Consider the following 25,559-nt stretch of genomic DNA (forward strand, 5'->3'; position numbering starts at 1 on the left):
TTATTTGATTTTACTACGTTTAAATATTTTCTTAAGGCATCTTTAGTATGTTCTGTCTGTATGCATCTAAACAAAACAAGCTGAAAGTGCACGGTAGTACTTTTGGTGTGGACTCTTGTAGGACATTTTGCTGGTGCAACACATTTTGGCAGAACGCCGGTTTTGTCATACTCTCATCTCGTCTCATCCTGTCTCTCCTGTTCAGTTTGGTTTTGCTGCTTGTTTTGTGAAATATCAAGAGGGCTGTCATGCTCTTTAATGTTCCTCCCGGGTTTAAATTGAAAGGGCTGAACAGATGACATGCTTATGTCGCTAGAGTCATATACTCCCGAAGCCCAGCAGAGTAACCATGTGACGTCACCGCCCTGCGACGTCACCGCCCTACAATGGCAACAACAATGGCAACCTACGAAACTAATTTTACAAATTGTATAAAAAACGAAACATCAACAGGGGTTTTCATATGAAATCATTTTAACTCATATTAAGGTTTATCCTTTAAGAACTACAAGTCTTTCAATACGTGGATCCCTTTAAGTTTGTGTAAAAGTCTGAGCGCATCAGCTTCAAACTTTGTTGTGTTACAGGCCAAATTGCATCTCAACAAATGAGAAAGCAGTAAAACAGACTTTTGGGTAGAAAGTATCTTATTCATTCAAAATCAGTGGAGCAAGTATCGTGTACACTGCATTACACCAACCAAGCATAGGTACTATGAATACCATTAAAGAGGATATGAAGTGGAAAACTATCCATCAGTGGTATCATTTAGCATCACATGACAGTATCTGCCCTGGCTTTATCATCAGGATGGGATTCATGTTTCAGGACTCCCAAGAGTCTGATAAAATGGCGGCCAACGGTCACGCTACAATAGAGCCCCATTTGAACATGGGGTAAAAATTACATCTCCTATATTCTCAGTAGAGAGGCAGAATAAAGAACAGCCCCCTCTGTGAGATTGGAGGAGGCCACGGCTGGTTGGAGAGAGTTTACCTGTGGAGACAGCCTGCCACCCGAGGGAAAATGGTGTCCTGGCCTGGATGGTGTATGCGGTAATTGGACTGTGATTATCAGCACCAGGCCTCCAGGATAGAGTCACTGTGGTATCTGTGATTTCTTCTACTTGGATGCTGGTAGGGGAGCCTGGGGGACCTGTGAGATGGCGCAACCAGGCGAGAGCAAGGTAGAAGATGGAATGAGGGAGAGGGAATTTAAATCGGAGCGAGAGACAGAGAGATGATGGAGAGACTCAGTCACTTGGTTTTTAACACCTGCGGCCACTGTATAGAGAAGTCAATTTTCTCATAACCGTTGGGAGCGATTCTGTCTAATTAGACGTTATAAAATGGTGAAAACTTGAAGAGAAATATTGCTCTTTGGAATTTCATTTCGCTATATTTCATTTAAATTCATTTCTAAGGCTCAATCAAGCTAAGCAAACACGATCCAATAAATGTCTTCTGTTAGGGAGGCGTGAGCAAGGAGGGGATCCCAAAGCAGACAGCCGGTTGTGAGGATGGATATTTTATTGGTGAACAAAATGATGACACGAGCGTCGAGGCAGAAGGCGGGTGACGTCAGGCTTGGAGGGCTTAGCAGGGAGGCGAAGCGGAGGCTCGGGGAGAGGCAGGCGTGGAATCCGACAATCGGCGCGCATAAGACAAGTCCTGGGGCAAGAGCAAAAATGTCAGCAACTAGTAATCAAAACGATGAATCAAGGAAATGCGAGATACAACTGACGGAAGTAACCAGACGAGTTGATCGGGCGACGAGGTGGTGGCGTCCACTGGCTTTTAAGGAAGGCTGATTGTTAGTTGCCCTCACCTGTGGCCGCTCCACCCGTCTCAACCTGTAATCAGATAAAAACATGTGCACCTGCCCCAGGTGGGTTAGGTGTCAGGAGGGAGGGGCGGAGGCCCTAACAGGACCCCCCCGCCTACGGGCGCCACCTGGCGCACGACGAAGAGCCCCGGGATGGGCACGGTGGAAATCCCGGATGAGTGCACGAGACAACACCCACCGGGCCGGGATCCAGGACCGCTCCTCCGGGCCATAGCCCTCCCAGTCGACCAGGTACTGGAGCCCCCGGCCACGGCGGCGAACGTCCAGAAGCCGCTCCACCCTGTAGGCCGGATGCCCGTCGACCGACAGAGGCGGCGGAGGGGGCGGAACAGGGGGGGCCAAAGGACTTGTGGAAACCGGCTTGACTTGGGAGACATGGAACGTGGGGTGCACCCGGTAATGAGCAGGGAGCCGAAGACGCACAGCGTTGGGGTTCACCACCTTGATGACCTCAAATGGGCCGACGAACCGGGGGGCGAGCTTCGCCGATTCAGTCTTCAAAGGCAGGGATCGGGAGGAGAGCCATACCTTTTGGCCGACGTTGTAAACCGGCGCAGGCGCACGGTGACGATCGGACTGCGCACGGGACTTCTCAGAGGCACGGAGGAGCGCCGAGCGCGCCCGCTCCCAGACCCTGGAGCAACGCTCGATGTGAGCCTGGACCGAGGGGACTGCTATGTCCCGTTCCTGCGTGGGGAACAATGGGGGCTGGTACCCCAACGAACAAAGGAACGGGGACATGCCTGACGAGGCATTCGGCAGAGTGTTGTTGGCATATTCTACCCAAGGTAGGTGATCGCTCCAGGTGTTGGGGTGAGCTTGCGTGATGCAACGGAGGGCTGCCTCCAGCTGTTGATTCGCACGCTCACACTGGCCGTTGGACTGCGGGTGGTAACCGGAGGAGAGACTCACACCCACCCCAAGTGCTGCGCAGAACGCCCTCCAGACCTGCGAGGTGAATTGAGGGCCTCTGTCGGAGACTATGTCCGCCGGAATGCCGTGTAGACGAAAAACGTGGTCAGTGAGCAGGGTTGCGGTTTCCGTGGCTGATGGGAGCTTGCGTAGAGGGATGAAATGGGCGGCCTTGGAGAATCTGTCCACTACAGTGAGGATCACGGAGTTTCCTTTGGAAGGGGGTAGACCAGTGACGAAGTCCAGGGCTATGTGGGACCAGGGCCGGCTCGGGATGGGTAGCGGGCGAAGGAGTCCACTGCTGGGCCTGGTGGATGTCTTGCTGCGAGCACATACGGTGCAGGCCTGGACATAGGATCGTGTGTCCTCTTGCATGGTTGGCCACCAGAATCGTTGGCGCAGGACATTCAGAGTCCTCCGGATGCCGGGGTGGCAGAAGAGGCGGGATGAGTGAGCCCACTCTAATACTTGTGCACGAAGCTCCTGGGGTACAAATAGGTCAGATTGGGGACCGTCTCGAGGATCTGGGTGCTCACCCTGGGCGTCTTTTATTTTACGCTCGATATCCCACTCCACGGAGGCAAGGAAGCGGGTTTGTGGGAGTATCGGGGCAGGTTCTTCCTTAGGTTCGATAGTCTGGAATTGACGTGAAAGGGCGTCGGGCTTGATGTTTTTGGATCCTGGAATGTAGGACAGGGTGAAGTCAAAGCGACAGAAAAACATTGCCCACCTGGCTTGTCGTGGATTTAATGTCCGCGCTGACTTGAGGTACTCTAGATTCTTGTGGTCAGTGAGCACGACAAAGGGCTGTGGGGTGCCTTCCAGGAGGTGGCGCCATTCCTCCAGAGCTAGTTTGACTGCCAGGAGTTCTCTGTCCCCGATGCTGTAATTCCGTTCTGCGGGTGAGAGCCTGCGGGAAAAAAAAGCACACGGGTGGACCTTGCCATCGGCGGGCTGGCGTTGGGAGAGCACAGCGCCCACACCCGTTTCTGAGGCATCAACCTCCACGATGAACTGCAAAGATGAGCTGGGGTGGACCAGCACCGGGGCGGAGGTGAACCGGCTCTTAAGGTCACTGAAAGCGGCGTCCGCAGCGTCTGACCAGAGGAAGGATTTGGCAGTGGAGGTGAGAGCCGTGAGGGGGGCAGCTACCCGGCTGTAATTGCGGATGAACCTTCGGTAAAAGTTGGCAAACCCGAGGAAGCGCTGCAGTTGCTTCCTGTTGGAGGGGCGAGGCCAGTCCAGGACCGCCGTTACCTTTGCCGGGTCCATGCGTAGCTCCCCCTTTCCTACGATGTACCCAAGAAAAGTAGTCTCCGGAACATGGAATTCACACTTCTCAGCTTTTACATACAGCCGGTTCTCGAGGAGCCTCTGAAGGACTTGACGGACATGGATCTCATGTTCTGATCGCGTGCTTGAGAACACTAGGATGTCATCCAAATAGACTACCACGAACCTGTTGATCATATCACCTAGGACGTCGTTAACCAAGTTTTGGAAGACTGCAGGGGCGTTAGTGAGCCCAAAGGGCATCACTAGATACTCGAAATGGCCCAGGGGCGTGTTAAAAGCAGTCTTCCACTCGTCACCCTCCTTAATACGGACGAGGTGGTAGGCGCTACGCAGGTCTAACTTCGTAAAGAGGGTAGCCCCGCGGAGGGGGGTGAAGGCAGAATCCATAAGAGGAAGAGGGTATTTGTTTTTAATTGTGATGTTGTTCAGGCCTCGGAAGTCGATGCAGGGTCTACGGCCGCCATCTTTTTTACTCACAAAAAAGAACCCCGCACCGACTGGGGAGGAAGAAGGACGAATAATACCTGAGGCCAGGGACTCCGTGATGTAAGCTTTCATTGCCTCCCTCTCTGGTAGCGAGATGTTGTAAAGCCGTCCCTTCGGGAGAGTCGCACCAGGAAGCAGAGTGATAGCACAGTCGTATGGACGGTGAGGAGGGAGTGACATTGCCTGGTCCTTACTAAAAACTTGCCCCAGGTCGTGGTAGCATTCTGGTACCGCCGAGAGGTCAGGCTGCTCCAGTTCGCGGACCGATCGGGTAGGCACTAGGGCAGATTTCAGACAGTGAGTGTGACAATATTCACTCCATGCCGTTAACTTGGGGTGTGTCCAGTCTATGGTGGGGTTATGAGTTCTCAACCAAGGCAAACCAAGGACCAAGGGTGTACGAGGACTACGGAAAACGAAAAAGGAGCTCACCTCTCTGTGGTTGCCAGATAAAAGGACGTCGAAGGCTTCAGTCTGTCGGCTCACGCTGAAAAGAGGCTGTCCATCAAGCGCAGTTGTCTTTAACGGGGCAGGAAGTGGGTGTGTCTCCAGCCCCAACTGGTTCACCAGGCTCTGATCTATGAAATTTTCATCTGACCCACAGTCTACTAGGGCTGTGACTGTGCGGGAGTGACCCCTCCAAGTGAGTGTAGCGGTGAGCTGGAGCCGACGTGAGGAATTTTGGGAAACGTGGCTCACCAGTAGTCCCTCTTCTATTGGCGAGCCTAGCAGTTTCCCGGACGCACCGGGCAGCTGCGTATAAAGTGCCCTCCCTGACCGCAGTAAATGCACAATTGAGCAGCATACCTGCGTGTGCGCTCCTCTTGGGAGAGCCTGGTGCGACCCAATTGCATGGGCTCGGGCTGGTCAGCAGGGGGCGGGGTCGCCGGCGCAGCGTCTGTGACCTGTACAGGAAGTGGAGGCGGGGACGGAAGGGCCGCGAAGCGAGTGCGCGGAGCGCCCGGTTGTTCCTTGCGTTGTCGTCGTCTCTCCCTCTGGCGATTATCGATTTGAATCGATAATCGAATCAGACTGTCCAATGAATCCGGCTCGTCCCTCGTAGCCAATTCGTCTTTAAGAGATTCGTTCAATGCGCCGGTGAAAATCTCCTGGAGCGCCGCGTCGTTGAAACGGCTTTCAGCGGCTAGTGTCCGGAACTCGATTGAGAATTCTGCGACGCTCCGAGACCCTTGACGCACGGACATAATTCGCTTAGCGGCCTCTCTGCCGCGAACGGGATGGTCGAAGATTTTGCGCATCTCCTCTGTGAAGCGGGAGTATGACGTGCACAACGGGGAACCCTGCTCCCATATGGAGGAAGCCCAATCCAACGCGGTCCCTCTCATGCTACCAATAAGGTAAGCTATCTTTGCTCTGTCCCCCTGATACATGGACGGCTGTTGCTCAAAAACAAGGCTGCACTGGACTAAGAAAGCCCGACACGTGCCAAGGTTACCGTCGTATGGAGCCGGTGCGGGAACGTGGGGTTCTCGACCTGTAGCCGATGACGCTGGGTTAGCAACAGGCGTGTGGCTTGGCGAGGCGGTGGGGTGACGTAGGGGTGACGGGGCCGTGCGCGCCTGAGGTAGTGGTGTGAGTTGCGCCTGGATGGATTGGAGTGCATGAGTTATGTCCGTTACCTTACTGAAGAGATAGTCTATGGCTTGGTGGTGGTCGGCGAGTGACGTGGGTGAGCCGGCTGTGTTGTCCGCGGGATCCATGGTGGCCCGATCAATCTGTTAGGGAGGCGTGAGCAAGGAGGGGATCCCAAAGCAGACAGCCGGTTGTGAGGATGGATATTTTATTGGTGAACAAAATGATGACACGAGCGTCGAGGCAGAAGGCGGGTGACGTCAGGCTTGGAGGGCTTAGCAGGGAGGCGAAGCGGAGGCTCGGGGAGAGGCAGGCGTGGAATCCGACAATCGGCGCGCATAAGACAAGTCCTGGGGCAAGAGCAAAAATGTCAGCAACTAGTAATCAAAACGATGAATCAAGGAAATGCGAGATACAACTGACGGAAGTAACCAGACGAGTTGATCGGGCGACGAGGTGGTGGCGTCCACTGGCTTTTAAGGAAGGCTGATTGTTAGTTGCCCTCACCTGTGGCCGCTCCACCCGTCTCAACCTGTAATCAGATAAAAACATGTGCACCTGCCCCAGGTGGGTTAGGTGTCAGGAGGGAGGGGCGGAGGCCCTAACAGTCTTCCACTTTTTCAGCCTATCAATGCATAACTCATTAAAAAAAATGAAAATAATCAGAGTCATGTGAGAAGGCACTATTTCGAATACACTGAGGATGCTTTTAGTTTTGCTTACCTCTGACAACCAAGTCAACAGCAACAGATATACTGTCCACCTTGGTCTGCACAGCACATGTGTACTTCCCAGCATGCCTCAGCTGGATGTTTCGAATCATAATGTCTCCTGCCGAATGCTGCTGCCATTCAAATAAAAATCACACAGAGATACACCATGAACTTCCCAATATACTACGAATGCTAAAATCCAACCAGATGGGTTAGGCGCAAACCTCATTTTCATGTTTAATTTAAAAAATAAATCTGTTATTCATCTGGCAACCCCATTTTCAGCAAGGACACACTGTGTATTTGTCCCCTGACTTTAATTACAGAAAACGTACAAGTATGAACAGCTTGTGCCTGATACCCATATAGGTCTGGCTCAGTTACACAGAGCAGTTAGATCTTTAAGGGAGCAATTCCCACCTTTTCAATATCACAGAGTGGAGCAGAGCAGGCACGCTAATAAATTGGACACAGTGGAAAGCTGTGGCACAATGACAGTAACAATTTAGTGAAGTGGTTTTATCTTTGAGCTAGGCGAGTACCGCAATCTCTCAACACCACAACCCTACACTGTACATTTATTTTAAACTATAATAGCTGAATAATAAGATAAACGATCAGTTTCTCCTCCGGTTTTCCATTTTGTCTTTCTTCGTACAGTTTTGAAATAAGGGTAGACTTTCAAAGATAAGCTCGTACGCCAATTGTACACAACATACAGTGTTCTGCATACCCATCCTCTGAAGTACAGAGGGAATTCTGGTGTCTGGATGGAGGAATGGTATGCAAATTTTATTTGGCCATAAATAACACATTTGAGACAATCTCTCAGCCCTGCAGTTGAATTTGTTATGACTATTCTGAAAAAGTCAGAGTATATCAATATTAAAATACTAATGAATGCTCAATGTCCTTCACTGTCCTCACCTTTATTCAGCATAATGCTTTAGAAAGGTCAGCCACAACTCCTGTTTCCTCAACATTTAGTTACTACTCTCTTTAATTACTTACACTAGTCCTGAGAAAGTAACCAGTAAGTAGTTTGAAATTCATATTTCAGTTTCAGTGATGTAATTCAACTCTTAAGAAAGGTAGTTTTGAGTACTTGTAATAATAAGCTTGAATTGTTATTTACCGTTATCCTTGATTTCATTTTATAGACATGGCACAGTATAAACACACATTTGAGTGTGAGATGGTCAAGAGAAATAGTATTTGGTTTTCCTTTTTCTCTAATTCTACACTTGATAATTATATTTGTTTGATAATGAGCAGGAGCTCGTGGGAGGACTGCTTTATTTATTTCTTTTGTTCGTAAATTGTCCCTTTGCAATCTTGGCAATGATATGAGACAATACTGAAAGCTTGGTTTATCTGCATGTTTACGTGATGTGTAGAGGCTGGAATAGATGAGTGTTAAAATTGCAAATTAATTAAATAAATTCACAAAGTTGTGTACATACTGTACAGGGATTTAAAAATGTGTGTGGTTATGCGTTGGAGTAACGAGTAATCTAACGCGTTCATTTTTCCAAACCAGTAATCATATTAAAGTTAGTTTACTTAGTGTCAGTGCGTTACTATTTTGTTATTGCCTCATAATGTAGAATGTAGAAGGAAGAATATTGTAGTCATGTACAAAGAGCATTTTTAATAGAAAATGCTAGAAAGGTTTCAGCTACGTGTCCGTTTCCATGCTAACCGCTTACAGTTACAGTACTTCCTGTTTTGGTCTCGAGTCACACGCGCTAAGTGTTTTGGGACTGAAAACGGCGTGCGCCAGGCTGCCAGCACAGGTGCACATTTGAGCCGAGTGTTGAGATGTGCGAGGGAATGTTGATCTGTGTACGTCCATGTAAGAATGTGAATCTTTTTCCTTCATTCTGGAGGGTTCCAGCTGTTGGACCCTCTACATGGGGCGACCGTTTCCTAGCTTTGCCGTTTCAATGTTTCAAGTTGGCAAGCATTGTTTACATCATAATCGTGTTGCACATTTATGCCGTGAGGTGACGTGTTCGTTTATCATCTTTGGGATGTGTTGTAAGTTCGACTGAGTGTAAAATGCTTAGTTGCCGCCATGTTTTGTGGCCAAATTGATCATGTGTGTGTACGGCGTACTTCGGGTTGTGCACGCGCATCCGTGCCCGCCCCCTCCTTTGTGTTTATTGCACATTATTGTTTGTTGTTTATTATTGTGCAGTCAATTTGCATTATTTTACATCGGTACTGATATGCTGCTAACCCTAACGCCTAAACCCTACCCTGAAATTCAGAATTTTTGACACTAGGCTTCATCTTCGAGTTAGTGGGGTTTAATTAGTTGGTGGAGTCAATTTGTACAAATTCCATGCAGTTTGTCAGTTATTTGTTAGTTTCAGGGCTCCGGAGTGGCTAAGCTAGCGCGAGTCAATGGTAGTTGAAATCAACTCCATCGACTAATTAAACCTCCGTTAACTCGAAGATTAAGCCTTATGTGAAAAATACTGATCTTCCCCATTAAATTAAATTATCGGAAAGTCGATTGCGTACGATGACAATTTTCTGTTGTCATTCTTATCTTGAGGCGGCAAAGGCAGAAAAATTGATAAAAAGTAACTGATAAATTACTTTGAAAGTAACTTAGTTACTTTGATAATAATCAGTAAAGTAACTAGATTACTTTTTTGAGGCGAAATCAGTCATCAGTTATTAAATTACTATTTCAAATAATTTGTGACAACACTGTATATCTATATATTTGTTCATATATACAGTGTATCACAAAAGTGAGTACACCCCTCGCATTTCTGCAGATATTTAAGCATATCTTTTCATGGGACAACACTGACAAAATGACACTTTGACACAATGAAAAGTAGTCTGTGTGCAGATTATATAATAGAGTTAATGTATTTTCCCCTCAAAATAACTCAAAATATAGCCGTTAATATCCAAACCCCTGGCAGTAAAAGCGAGTACACCCCATAGGAACTACATCCCTCAATGTCCAAACTGAGTACTGCTTGTCATTTTCCCTTCAAAATATCATGTGACTCGGTACAGGAGTGCTGTCAGCATTGCTGCAGAGATTGAAGAGGTGGGGGGAGTCAGCCTGTTAGTCTGTTACACAAGAAAGTCCGCCCGTCTCATCAGACCATAGGACGGGGTTCCAGTTATCCATGTGCTTTGTTGACATGTCTTCAGCAAACTGTTTGCGGGCTTTCTTGTGTACCGTCTTCAGAACAGGCTTCCTCCTGGGGTGACAGCCATGCACACCAGTTCGATGTAGAGTGTGGCATATGGTCTGAGCACTAATAGGCTGACCCCCCACCTCTTCAATCTCTGCAGCAATGCAGAAAGCACTCCTGTAACAAGTCACATGACATTTTGGAGGGAAAATGACAAGCAGTACTCAATTTGGACATTTAGGGATGTCCCTAGTTTTTAAGGGGTGGACTCACGTTTGTTGCCAGGGGTTTAGATACTAATGGCTATATTTTGAGTTATTTTGAGGGGAAAATACATTAACTCTATTAAACAAGCTGTCTAGACCATAAACCACAAGTGTCAACATTGTATAATGAGATATTTACACAAAAAGACATGCAACTCATTAGCCTAAACACCCATATATGGAATGGATCATAAACTGAAGGGTTCAGTATGGAGAGAAAAAGAAGCGATATACGTAAAGTCTGCTCAAAATGAAAAAATTTAAAAAACTTACACCGCCCACTTCCTCAAAAAATCCTCCATGGTTGCCGAAGTGAATGAGCTGCTCATTAAAGAACCAGGTGAACTTGAGTTCCAATGAAGGATCGTGGCTCACTTGACAAGGTAGGACCACACTCTCCCCAACAGTAACGTCCAAGGTTGCAGGTTGAGTGGTGATGACAGTGGGCTCTGGAATAAATAATAACAACATACCAGTTATATCAAAGACAACTCTTTCATAGGTAAGTTGTATAATTTACGATCATGACAGAATGTGCCTTTGCGAAAAGCCATGCTTTCCATCATCAATATGAATGTGTCAGGATGCTTAAGAGAGCGATATAAAGGGCTGAGCACATGGCACAGCACATAGCTTGCAAAGCCACAATAGCTGAATTCCCCCCCCCCCCCCCCTTTTTTTTTTTAAGCCCAAGCTTATGTCTGCTGGCGGTTGGAGACGTGTCTCTCCTGCATTCTGAGTAGTCACAATGAGTCACTGTCAACTCAGCCTTTAGCCTGGAACTCCTTCAGGTATTCCCAAAGCACACCACAAGAAAAACAGTAAACACCAGTGAACATCTCTTTGAGCAGTCGCTGTTCTCTCCTGAAACCTGCAGTGCAATGCTGTGGCATCAGCAGGGAATAAGACAAGTGTCCCCTATTTGCACTTGAGTGCATGTGGGACCGGAGGAGGGTGAAGGACATGAGAGAGGCCAGATGAGAAGGAAAGGCTGAACAACAAGCTTCTCCCTCTTGGGGGTGCTGTGATTACTTTAAATTGCCACTCTGCACACCAGACTCAACTTAACTTGCCAAATGATCCTTGGGAAAGTATACGTAACTAAAATCCAAAGACTAATCCAACACATATACTTTATTTATGATAGCATTCATTGAATCAATATTTCAACAGCCTAGAATACATTTATTTACCGTTTGAGACCGGTGTTGAACAGTATTGAACGGTAGGTATTGAATCTGTTGCTACAAAAACATTCAAACTAAGCTTTGTCAGACCTAAAAAAGTTTGCATTATTTTGAATGAGCAAAATAAACAAGAAAAAGCACTTCTCTGGTGTTGTCGAGAAATAAAATGAAGAATATGAAACCTTGTTTTGAACCAAACAAAATGTAAGGGCATCACAGTCGTTTGCGATTTTTCATGGGAAGGTTCTTAAAGTCCATACAAATGGGCATTGTGCCAAGTTTAGTCAAAGTCAACATGTTTTATTTAAGTATAGTTATATATATTTATAGGAATCCAGCTCACAGACAAATACATAAACACAGTGCTAGCGTAGAAACAAAACAAAACTCTAACAATCCGCAGAGACACATTAAGTTTTAGAAATATTTTACTCCCCTACCTACGCAACTCGATAACATCCTATAAACCTTTATTTGCTTTTTTTATTTCTCCGGCGCGGTTGTTGCATCTGCCTCTTCCCTCGCATGAACTGTTCTCCTTGTAGTTTGTGTAGCCTGATCTCTATAAGTAGCTCCAGGGATTCACTGTGACAGCTGAAGAGAATGGGTTTCCTTATTACCCTCCTCTGTCATCATTTCTGACAGATTAAATGGAAAGTAAGGTTGGTTACATGGCCACACAGTGGGATTTTAAGCATATTTTGATTGATTTCTGTCAAGTGTAATGTCTTGTTGCCCTCTGCCTCAACAAATGAAAGGACAGTAACCCGGGTGGTTAGCTGGGTTAATGAGAGACACTGACATCATTTGAGTGACTCCTCATATGAGGATCATGTCATGCTCTCAATATTGATAAAATCCCATTCTTTTTATGACCTGAAAAATGTCATATACTGTGTGTATTATACAGTACTATGATTAACCAAAATAAATGAACATGCCAACTTTACTAAAATGTTAGTCGTTCTGTCTCATTACTTTCAACTTTTATTACAAATATGACACAGAAGCGACAATATAATAATAATTAAAAACAATGATGATGGAAGTCCACAAATCTTTGTTGAATGTAAGTGAATTTCACATACATTACACTTTCATTTCCCCTTTTTCAGGTCACTACTGAACGCTAATTTCCCTATAATGAATTTTAATAGACAAATTTTCTTTCAAATAAGAACATTCCTTACGGACAGTGTAGCAATACAGTGGTATGAAAAAGTATCTGAACCTTTTGGAATTTCTCACATTTCTGCATATAATCCCCATCAAATGTGAACTGATCTTTGTCAAAATCATACAGATGTAAAAACAGTGTCTGCTTTAAATAAAACCACCCAAACATTTATAGGTTTTCATATTTTAATGAGGATAGCATGCAAACAATGACAGAAGGGGAAAATTAGTAAGTTAACTCTTTGCCTAAGGAGACTTAAAGAGCAAATGAAACCAATTTTTACCAAACATTTTAAGTTATGTGTGTGCCCAATAACTGATGAGCGGTTTACAGCTGCCCTGCCCACTATAAAACACACACCTTTTAAGAATTGTCTTGATGAGAAGCATTGTCTGATGTGCATCTTGGCTCGGTCATAAGAGCTGTCTGAAGACCTTGGACCAAGGATTGTTGATTTGTATAAAACTGGGAAAACAACTCTTAAAGTCTGGATGTTCATCAATCGACAGTCAGAGACGTCTACAAATGGAGAGTGTTTGGCACTGTTGCTCCTCTCCCAAGGAGTGGCCATCCACCAAAGATTACGCCAAGAGTTCTGCTCAAAATACTCAGAGATGTAAAAAAGAACCCTAGAATGTCTGCTAAAGACTTACAGAAATCACTGGCACAGTCCAATATCTCTGTGCACACATCAGCTACGTATATGTAAAACTATGGCCAAGAACGGTGTTCATGGGAGGACTCCAAGGAGGAAGCCACTGCTGTCTAAAAAAACATTGCTGCTCGTTTAATGTTCGCAAAGACGCACTTGGACACTCCGCAGAAGTTTTGACAAAATATTTTGTGGCCTAATGACACCAAAGTTGAATTATTTGGGAGTAACACACAACGTCATGTAAGGAGGAAAATGGGACAGCTCACCAACATCAGCACCTCATCCCCACCATAGTGGAGAGCGCATCATTATTTGGGGCTGTTTGCTACCTCAGGGCCTGGACAACGTGTAATCATTAATGGAAGAATGAATTCAAACGTTTATCAGGATGTTTTGCAGGAAAAGCTGAGGCCGTCTGTCAGACAGTTGAAGCTAAAACAAGGATGGATGCTTCAAAAAGACAATGATCCAAAACACATAAGTAAATCAACTTCAGAATGGTTTCAGAAGAACAAAATAGTCCAGACTTGAACCCCATTGAGAGGCTGTGGCATGATCTAAAGACAGCGATTCATGCCAGACATCCCAGGAATGTGAGTGAACAAAAGCAGTTTTGTAGAGAAGCATGAGCCAAGATTGTCCTGATCTATGTGCCAGACTGTTCTGCAGCTACAGGAAGCGTCTGGTTGAAGTTATTGCTGCCAAAAGGGGGGCCACAAAATATTAATTGTGATGGTTCACTTCCTTATCCCCCCCTGTCATTTTTTGCATACTATCCTCATTAAAATAAGAATATAAGATATATATATATATATATGTATATATATATGTATATATATATATATATATATATATATATATATATATATATATATATATATATACATGTGAATATAGAAATGTGACAAAATTCCAGAAGGTTCAAATACTTTTTCATACCAGTGTTCATCCAGCCTATATATTACTTAGCCTAAAAGAGTGTTTTATTTCTAGAATGGAAGAATGGATGCGAAATTTGCCCGTTTTTATAAACCGACCTCAATTTTTAAAAAAAGTAAAGTATGTTACTATAAACTGACATTGATATATATTTTTTTAGTTTTGTATAAGAGACTGAAAAAAATGAACAACCAAAAAAAAAAGATATTTTTATTAAAATTAAATAAATTAGTACAGTATAACAAATATTCTTTGTGTTAAAATATGTGGTTATGTATACACATAGTAAATGCGGGCTAGTCATTTTTTGCCTAAATTGGACATGCATTATGATCTGATCTACATCTAGTCACAACAACAGATAAACCCAAAAATAATTCCGTAAAAATAATTGTACATTTGTTGTACATATTTTTTGAAACACTGCACTTAAAGTGCGAATGACACCAAAAAGCGTGTTTATTTCATATTTCATGCGGTGTTTTATGTCATGGCCTGAGTCCCTCCTGCAGCATGGCCTAATTGCCTTCAATTATCCCCACCTGTCCTCAATTCACCTACTCACAGCCCAGCCAATAGCACTGCCTCATTCAACAATCAACCTGTGTATTTAAAGCCTTGCTTCTCAGTTCCAGTCTGTCAGACCGTCTGCGAAGCCTGCCTGTTACCTGCCTGCCTAGCTCTCTGAATCTGACTCTCGTTGCCGAATCCGAACCTGCCCGACTGCCGCCTTCTCTCCTGCCCTGGTAACTTGACCTGCCTTTTGCTTTTGGAAACCTGACTTCTGCCTAGCCCTTGTCTGTACTGCTGCCATCTTTTCACCTGCCCTGCTGGTCTTGTCAATAAATTGTTGTAAACGTGACGCATTTGTGGTCCTCATCTGTCGGGTCCGTGACATTTTATGCTCATGAATGAAATGGAACGCTTGGATGTGTGTGGAAGCGATCGTTTTATATATTAATTTTTTAATCCCGCCCCATGAAAATGAGTGATTTCCGGCTCCAGTCTCGAGTTAAGAAAGAGGGCGCTGTGACATGTACGGGTGGAGTCCTCTTCACTATCCAGCCGTCATGTTGTATGAGAAAGACTGCGGATTCAGCGGATTTTGCGGATTAATTTGTTTATTTTTCGCATCACGCCAGCCAAATGGCTGCAGAAAAATTTTGCTGCATCGGGAGAGGCGTGTGACCCTTTTTGGGGTTTCAAAAGGTTCCCATTCACAGGAGGATATTGGCCAAAACAAGCCCTACTACTGTGGGACCATTGGACTCAGGAGGAAGTGAGTAAACATTGTGTTTTGTATTATGTCAAATACTGGGATTATTTTAATACTTAGATAGCTTGGATTTTGTGGCTGACATGCTCCTTGTCCACTTGGCCGACGACCGGCGGCTTGTTGCACATCCCCCCCGCCAGGAGAGCACTATACTGGGCTCATTGCCTTCTTCATGTGCCCGATGTTCTGTCAAATTTTCCATTTGATCAGAAATTGCGACTTTGTGTTAAAAATGGCCGAGAATACAGCGATTACAAAGTAAACACTACAAACACAAAACACTACACTTCACTCTCCTCCGACGTCGGCCGGTTTGTCCGGCGGTCATTGTCCAGCTGCTTCCCCGCAAACGAGCCCTCAGCAGGGGAACAACGAGCTCGAACTTGCTCGCCGCTGGGCGGGTTGCTGATTGGCGAACACACTCGACAACCCCGCCCCCGTGTGAAATGATCTGGGCTAGTTATGTGTGATTTTCCACTTCGAAGACTTTAAACATCACTCGGTTTGGGTTAGCATGTCGGCTAGCTGTCACGCCTCTTGGTTTGTTCACATTCTCCGAAGCCGGCAGGGAAATGACAAAGGCCGACTAACTAAAGTGGCATAAAATGTTGTTCGGGAGGTGCGACAGTAAAGGTGAAATCGACAGTCTTGACCATTATGGAGTAATTTTGCCACGTGGTAGTGAATAAATGCATTTTTATTATTTCATATTCCATTTAGCACAAGACTGTTATTTGTCATGACCTTACCATTTATTTAGCTATTGGGGAAAAAAATACTTGGATAACAAGAATATCCTGTAAAAATATTGGCGTAGAGAGACTGAAACAATGACATTTTGTGGCTCTCTTTGTCGTATTTTCTTGGTTTTGAATAATTTCCCCTCAATAGGCTGAATAGTAAAACAGATGTAACCATTCTCCTGCCAACGTCATCCACCTGCTGGGGACGCTAGAGCCCTATAATGGTAGGCGTAGCTAAGCGGTAGACGACTAATTTCTCGTCATCTGCGCTTTGCCAAATTGTTGTATATAGTCGAATCGTCTCAAAATATGATTCTAGTTCACATAATAATGCTATTTAAGACTTTTTTTCCCTCCTGTTGTACACACTTTAAACATAAACATTTAACCCCCCCCCCAGCACTGTATTGCCTGGAGGTGAGAATGTTATTCATTGAGCCATGTGTTTACTGTGACTAAAAAAATGCTTGAGCTTTCTCCAAAGCTGAGAAGTGTAAGGATATGTTATGTAATGAATAATGCTTAAGGCTATACAAGTGCTCAAACAGGTGAATTTTATATGATTCCGAATTTCACTGACCTCTATTGCAACTGCAATGGCTCAGGCATGGTGGTATCTAAATTCAGCTAGTGCATCTCATATCAAATTTAATTAATCTGGTGATATCCCCCCAGTGTTGGCATAATGTGGACATTAACAAGGCTCATTTATTGTGACTGCCCCTCCTTAGCTGTTTTCTAGGTGACTCATTTACGCCATGATATTCAGAATGCTTCATGACAGGTATTATTCAGCACTGATATTACCAAAGTCAATTGGAATATAATACCGTCATCTCCCATAAGAGCTGCTCCCAACACACATTTGTCCCCCACTAAATAGGTTTCCAATTTTCACTCAAGTAATGCATGTAAATTACCCCATCCCATTTAACAGACAATATCAAATGTGACAGAAAGGCACAGAATCATATTGGAGAATATTTGTACATCAGCTGCAGAAAACTGCTTGAACATCAGATGATGGAAAAAGACCGAATGGGTGTCAAATAAACCTGACTCCCTGATGAAGCAAAGTGCATAACAGCAGCGTCTATTTATGCTGAGAAGACATTACCAAGCGCTGCTCCTTGCAGCCTGATTGGAAAATCACACATGCAGACATCAACCTGATGCTGCAGTAAGGGGCGGGTTACAACATGCCCCCTGAATGGCCGAGGATTAAAGCAACAGCTCTACTATAACATGGTCTTGTGGAAAATACATAATATAATATAATATAAATTGTGTGACCATAGAAATGAAGACGAAAAATAATTCATCATGAATTCTTTAAAAACATTGTACCACACATTCTGGGCCACGACTACCTTTTCCTAAATCCTAAACAGGTATCATTTTTTGCAGAGCGCTCTCAGTGGGGGGTGGTAAGTGGAGGCGGCGGGGGAGTGAGGAGTTGTCATAAATCAGCAGCAATGTGCACTCAAAGCTCGCTTCCACATTCTTGACTGCTGCTGACTTTCTCACATTCATAATGTATGAAATCTGTTTTATAATTCAACAGAGAAAAAGGAAACACGTCTTGATTTAAGTTATATGCAGATGACAGGGTTGGACCTGAATATTCGCCAAATTAAATGACTTCAGGTGGATTGTTGTAAAAACACTACACATTTATTATACATGATTGGCTAGAATAGGACTATTGATGTTCCTTCATTTAATTAAACATCTATGAATCCAAATGTAACAAATGGAGAATACAACTGATGCAAAAAGCGTATGCTGGCAAGATTTAACATTGTGAAATATTCACAGATGTCCTCATACCAAACAGTTAAAAGTTCCACAGTAGAATACCATTGTATTTTTTTGCTCCAATACTGTGTGAAAACAACTGTTACACAGAGGACACACATCACTTACCTGCATATAGTTTAGATAACTGGAAATTATTACCATCATTTAACAAATTTTCATTTGCTGACCGTATGGTGATCAATCTGCTTCCCAGTGGAAGTTCTTTATGATCAGAGTAAACAATAAACTGTGATCGGTTGAAATTATACTGAAAAGCATAACCTCTTTTCACTTGCATAAAAAAAAAAATATGGCGGCGAACACAGACAAGACTGAAAAAGCAGTTTCTGCTCTTGCACCCCTCTTTAAAATAAACTGCTGTATTTTAAGCCAAAAGAACTGTTGTGGTTGATAGAACAATATGTCTATATGCTGCCATAGCAGATTCATGGCGCACTAAGCCTCCGAACTATTTTTAATTTGCTCGTTTTACCCTGAAAACCCCCGTTTACAGACGTCGCGCAACCACTTTTGTTTCAGCCTAGCCATAAAAATAAGGTAAGTAATTATATTCATTTTCAAAATGTCTGTCATTTTTAGCTTAGAATCATTAATTGATGTCTAAATTTTAGTTTAAAAAAAAAAAAAACTTTAAAAAATTATTCACTCGCATATTTTAAACTTTTAAACGAATTACGTCACAATGAAAAATTCTGTAAAAGTCTAAAAAAGTCACGGATATATACCTCATAAATATCGCTTAATTGTATTTTTTTTTTTCTTACTGTTGCATTTTCCCCGATGTTAGATGATAAATAATCGATCCACACACACACAAAAAAAAAAAATGTTTAAAAGGCTAACTATATGAAAAAGGAAATCTCAACTACTCCTTGTTGTCTGCGATTTCTGCATCGCGACCCTTGTTATATTACCATGTTTCACCCATAATATTAATAACAAATCCGGCTGTGGCCATTCACAGCTGTGTATTGACACTCAGTGATACATGCTACATGGAGTTTTTGGATCGAAACAAGGTAAGTACTCGATAATATCTTGTTAAAATTGTGGCGTCTTTAATTCTGCTCTCGCGTGTTCTCGCCTCCAATTAGGGTTTTGCTGTTTAATTTTTTTTTTTTTTAATTTAAATTTTTTTAATGCCTTGCTGTTCAAAATTTTTGTTCCCCCAGAAAATTGAGATTTTAAGCTTTCCAATGATGTATCACACATGCATTTCGGACAATTTTGAAAGTTGGCCAAATTGAGGGTCTCAGATGGCGGAAAACACTCAGGTGACTTGAAGTTCCTCTCAGAGACCCCAATTTGGCCACATTTGAAAATTGTCCTGTTTGCACCTGTGATACATCATTGGAGAGCTTAAAATCTCAATTTTCTGGGGGGGAGAAAACGTTTGAAAAGGAGGGTATATATATATATATATATATATGTATATATATATGTGTGTATATATATATATGTGTATATATATATATATATATATATATATATATATATATATATATATATATATATATATATATATATATATATATATATATATATATAAATTTTTTTTATTAAATGTTTTTTAAACAGCAAAACCCTATCTGGAGGTAAGAGCACGCGAGAGCAGTTACAGACGCCATGACTTTAACGAGATATTATGCTCCATATTATGGCTCCAAAACCTCCATGTAGCATGTATCACTGAGTGTCAAGACACAGCTGTGAATGGCCACAGCTGGATTTTTTGGGGGATTTTATTTGTGAAACATGGTAATATAACAGGGGTCGCGATGCAGAAATCGCAGACATTAAGGAGTGGTCGAGATTGTCTATTTCATATATTTACCGTTTGAAATGTTTTTTTTTTTTTTTTTTTGTTTGGATCGATAATTTATCATCTAACATATTGGAGAAAATGCAACAGTAACCAAAAAAAATACAATGAAGCGGTAGTTGTCAGGTAGATATCCGTGACTTTTTTTTATAGACACCATCGTTTTCATTGTGACATAATTTGTTTAAAAGTTTAAAATACGTGAGTGAATAATTTTTTAAAGTCAATTTTTTTTTTCAAACGAAATATGAGACATCAAGTAATGATTCTGAGATAAAAACAACTGACATTTTAAATAATAAATATAATTACCTTCGTTTTATGGCTGGGTTGAAACAAAAGTGGTTGCGCGACGTCTGTAAACGGGGGTTTTCAGGGTAAAACGGACAAATTCAAAATAGTTCGGGGGCTTAATGCGCCATGAATCTGCTATGGCAGCATATAGACATATTGTTTAATCAAACACAACAGTTGTTTTGGCTTAAAATACAGCAGTTTCTTTTAAAGAGGAGTGCAAGAGCAGAAACTGCTTTTTCAGTCTTGTCTGTTTTCCGCCATATATTTATATAAAATCGTCAAAGATTCCAGTGTTCTGTATATGAATAAATTTCAGATCATTTTGACGATCAGTTAAAAAAAATAATTCCCTGAGGCCATAAAGATCAGAAATCCAATAAATCTAATGAATAACATAGCCCAGGAAGCTCAAAGCAGAACAAATAATAATAAATGAACCAGGCAAACTTGGTGAAACTAGGTCACGGTGAGGGTATAGTTCACTTAATATGTCAGAAAGTCTTCTACAAACTAGAGGAGGTGATAACACTATCCCCTCTGGAAACAGAACACAAAAATCAGCAGTGTGCACTGAAGAGAGGCACAACACTTTATACCCCGTTCCCATTAATTTTTAATGAAGTATAATAAGTCACAGCACCAGAGCAGGAATGCAATCCCCACTGCAGATGATCTAACAACATGAGGTCTTTTCCACACAGAATATTTTCAGAAGATACTGGAGGCAGGAGAGGAGAGTGCCGAGTGATTTGAACAATCTGGTAAAAACACACGGCGAGGTGACAGCCTCATTTTAAAGATAGCTCTGCATGCTCTTTATAGGGAGTGGTATATTTGATCTATTAAAAATTTAACTTTTGGTTTCTTTGTGACTTTTAAAAGTTCAGCATACAGACACTGTGTTTAAAAATAATTTCCATTCACACGGAGCTAAAAAAGCGCCTGAAGACACCTGCATTTGCATTTCGTGCCAGTAGCACAACTGCATGTCCTCCCATCTTGTTAAAAAAAAAAAAAATTGTAAATACAGTGTATATTCTTGTTGAGAAGTTCAGTTGAGAGCTGGGAATGATAATTCTCATTTACATTTTGAGACCTGTTAGTATTTTATCTTGCTGAAATTTTCATATAAACAAACATGCAGCCATTAGGCCAAGGGATCGGATGGAATGAAATGCTCTGGATTTGGTATGAAAATGAAAATTACTGGTACCTTTAACTGTGACGCTTCCTGTGCTACTGGCCACACCAAACTGGTTCCTTGCCATGCAGGTGTAGGGTCCAGCATCTGATTTGGTTACGTTCCATATGCGAAGATTACCATTTTCCAGAATGGAAACCCTGTGGTCAAAATATACAAATGATGTGAAAAAAATTATCATTCAAGTGCATCATTGATACAAATACATAACAAATGCATGGCTACCCACGCTATTAACAATTACATATATCAAATAGAAAGAGATGAGAATAATGCATATATTATAATATATATTCTATATTCCATGTTAGTGTAATCTTAATATAATCAGAGCAAAGCTTTTCTATAGTTCAAATATCAATGAGCGATTTTCCCTATCGAGCTGCAATTTTTGACCAACTAGAATAAAATTATCTTGCAAACCTGATAAAAGAGGACCTCAACAATTTCGGGGGGGGGGGGGGGGGGGGGGGGTTGCATGGCTCTTTTCTCAGCTGCTGTCACATGGATCTCTTTCTTGGCTTTGTTTCCCTAATCTTCCTCACCCCCCAACAGGGTTATCTTACATGGCACACTTCTATGCTGTCTCACGACACTCTCCCCTACTACTATGTTACAGTCAGTAACCTCCTTCAGATTACATCGTCTTGAAAAACTGTAATCCACCTTCATTTTCTGCTTCTCTTCTGGAAGAAAGTGTCTGCTGCAGCTACTGTATTTATGTCCTTTTGACAAAGTCCACCACTATTTCTCCCTCCAAGTTATTTTCCTTCCTTTGGGAGCCAATACAATACAAATAAAAAATAAAAGATTACAGTATTTTTAGACTATAAAGTGCACCAAATAATAAAATGCACCATCAATGAATGAGTTTATTTTCATACCGTAAGGCCAGTTAGTACATCAGTGTAATGCATTTGTCATTTTAGCATTTTTATTATTGTTTTTAATTATATTTAATTGCTTTATTTATGGGTTTGATCAATGATGAATGTATGCCCAACAAAATAGGTTCTAGGTCAATAAGCATATCCAGAATTTGAACACACTGTCAATTATTTGGAAAAATAGAGGATTTCAAGTGCACCTTATAGCGTTAAAAATGCAGTAGTACAAAAAAAAAAAAAAAATCAATTTCTTTTAGATACAACAGCAACTAGTTTCAACTAAGTTTCAAGTATCTCTGTCATTCAAGTTGAGTCTAAGTACAAGGTTTCCCCATAAGGATCACTATGCAAAAGGATTATGCAGATCAGACACAAGAAAGAAGGAGCTGGAAAAGAGCTGTAAAGTTGTTTGGATTGACAAGTACATAGACAGCGTACATACATACTGTAGTTGCTGTACGCTACACTAAAAATAGCGTGACTAACAAAATAAATACAGTGGTACGTCATATTGCGAACGTCTCTGCATACAGAATTTTCAGGTTACGGCACACCTCAACTGGAAAATATTGCCTCTTGTTAACGAAAGAAATTTCAGAATACGAAAGGCAAAAATATAGTATGGGCTGCTACTCGCAGCTCTAAGAGTTTACTGAATATAACATAATTACCGTATTGGCCCGAATATAAGACAGCCCTGATTATAAGACGACCCCCTCTTTTTTAATACTTCAGTTTGAAAAAAGACTTTTTGAACACCAAATTAATTTTTATACAGAAAATAATTACAGTACATCCGAAACAAATGATTATAACAATATATTTGAGAGAAAGAGCATGTTATTTTGCCTCATTCAAATCTTAATATCTAAACATTTAAATATGTTAACTAAAGTGCAATCACATTCGTAAATGAATGGCTTCTGGTTTTTGAAATGTAAATAAACCATTCTATTGTGACAAAACAACAAAATTGCAATAACTGCATTGACCATCAAAGTGAAGTCTAACTGTAACTGTAGTCTTGAAACAAATCTGAATAAGGAAAAACATTGCAATAAAATAATGCAAACTGGTTAAACTTGAGTAGCTGAGATCTGTCATGTCAGAACATCACATCAATGATATCTGGCGCCATCTAGCGTCGTGAATGGGGAGAGTGGCTGAGATCTGTCATGACAGAACATCGCTTTAATGATATCTGGCACCATCTAGCGTCGTGAATGGGTATAATGTCTAGACCGCGAATATAACGACTCCCTCTATTTCAGTCTTATTTCAATGCAAAAAACACTGTCTTATATTCGGCCCAATACGGTATAGCTGCTCAGCCATTAGCTATTGCCTGGCATTTTCCTGGCATCTAATTGGCTAAGAGTGACCTCTACTGTATGTGCAGGTGTGTATCCCAGCATCCTCTTCATTTGCCCCCTGACAGCTTTATTGTCTTCTGCACTCTCTCACTTCATATTTATTGTGCAATAATCTAATTTTGTATTTCTTACATGTTTTGATGCATTTTAATGGTATATAAAAGATTTATGTCTGAATTTTGGGGGCTTGGAATGGATTAGGGCATTAACATGGAAAAGGCATCTCTACTTACAGAATTTTCAGTTCACAAAACTACTTCCAGAACCAATTAATTCGTAAATAGAGGTACCACTGTTGTAGCCTGCGTCTGGGGAATTCCCCACCAACAAAACCCGATCGTGTGGAACAGATAGCCCAGCCGACAAGGGCAAGCTCCACTTTGGCTCAGTTGTAGCTGGGTGGTGTGGACAATTTCCTATATGAAACGGACCCTCGCAGACTATGGACATTGTGTCAGACAGTCGTATAGTGTCACGTTCAGTATTGTACCAAGGTCATAAAATGTTATATGAATGATGAAATGCTGGGAAATTATGTGATTTTTGTCCCATTCTGGGTTGCCTCCAAATTTTGATAACCCCTATTATGTGCTGTCAGGTTTCCTTGCATTCACCCCAATTACAATGGCCAATTAACCCAAAACCATAACCATGAAATTATTTTAACATGTGTAGCGTCTCACCGGGTATCCACTATGTCTCCTGGCCACTCCATTTTGCCCAATGTGAAAGGCTGATGGGGCTAGTGCCATTTTAGTGTAAAAGCAGCTTAAGAGAAGCCTAGGTACAGAGAGAACCAGTGGTGCTGAATGCAAGCACAATGGGTCATACAGGGAGTTCAATCCCAAAAGCCCAAGCCCATTCTTAGCTTTGCAATGCATTGTATTGCTTTTTTAGCACTCCAGATTGGAAAGCTTCAAGGGCCATTTGTCTGTGTTCATTATTTTAGTTTGAGGGTAATGTAAGAGCAGACGAGGTCAATAAAATATAATTCAGTCGTGGCACACCAGTGTTGAATAAAAGATTGAGAGTCATCTACTGTACTTTTTTTACTTCTCTCCTACAGCCTAGACAGAATGTCTGTGCAGCGTGCCCGTTATACAAGGAGACGTTTCCTATCTCTTTCCTTGGGGAAGCCAGCAAAGGGGCATGTATCAATAATTCACAGGTAAAATGAACGCAAGTGCCATTGCTTTCATTCCTGTCTCACATGGTTTTAATGGACACAGGAATATTGGGCCTATCAGATTGATTATTTTGAAAAGGATGGTAGGGTGAGTGGAAAAACACAGGTGTGTATATTTTGGGGTAGATCAAGCCTCGGAGGAAGTGGCTGTGCAGAGCTGATCCTCCTTGCGATGTGACAAGATGAAAGAGAGACACAACATCAGTCACATATCTGCTGTCATGTGAAGTGGAAATTATAGGAAAGAGCCAGCTCCAAATATGAAAAGGTCTGGTTTTGTTATGTCCCTAAATTCTCTTTGAGATGCTGTTAACAGATGTAGGCGTCTTTCCTTTCAATCAAAGGGACACTTGAAACCCTTGAAATCATGGTTCACGCTACATATTTTGTCTTTGATCTGTTTGATAAAATTCTGCATTGTATGAGAAAATCGTCACAGTGCCAATAACGAATCCCCAAATGACAAGAGTATTGTGTGTCGACAGCTTGGAACAAAGTGAGTTTTGGAGCTTTCTGAAGCCCCCTGTTCAGATGTTGAAATAATGTTTGCTCATTTTCTGCAGGAACACACGAACCTACCTATGCTATCAAACAACAGACTCATAAGGATTCAGCATGCAAACAGTATGCATAATCACAGTTTTGAGTGTTCCGAGCAGGACTGTTCATGAATACTTATCGACTCTGATATTCCATAGCTGACTGGCAATGTGGCTG

General features: G+C 42.4%; 1 protein-coding gene across 3 annotated transcripts in view; it reads right to left on the reverse strand.

The window, feature by feature from the left end:
- Positions 1-25,559, reverse strand: part of LOC130921557 (contactin-4-like) — a 262,979-nt gene that overhangs the window by 16,278 nt on the left and 221,142 nt on the right. For 2 of the 3 annotated variants that reach the window (XM_057845593.1, XM_057845592.1), the window contains 4 exons: positions 21,409-21,536; positions 10,552-10,727; positions 6,856-6,976; positions 997-1,155 (listed from right to left, as the gene is read on the reverse strand). In XM_057845593.1, the coding sequence (XP_057701576.1) occupies positions 997-1,155; positions 6,856-6,976; positions 10,552-10,727; positions 21,409-21,536 (584 nt within the window). The remainder of the gene's footprint in view (positions 1-996; positions 1,156-6,855; positions 6,977-10,551; positions 10,728-21,408; positions 21,537-25,559) is intronic. The other variant, XM_057845594.1, reaches the window with a different exon arrangement.

Source organism: Corythoichthys intestinalis, chromosome 9 (genome assembly GCF_030265065.1).
Source record: "Corythoichthys intestinalis isolate RoL2023-P3 chromosome 9, ASM3026506v1, whole genome shotgun sequence".
Taxonomy (NCBI): Eukaryota; Metazoa; Chordata; class Actinopteri; order Syngnathiformes; family Syngnathidae; genus Corythoichthys; species Corythoichthys intestinalis.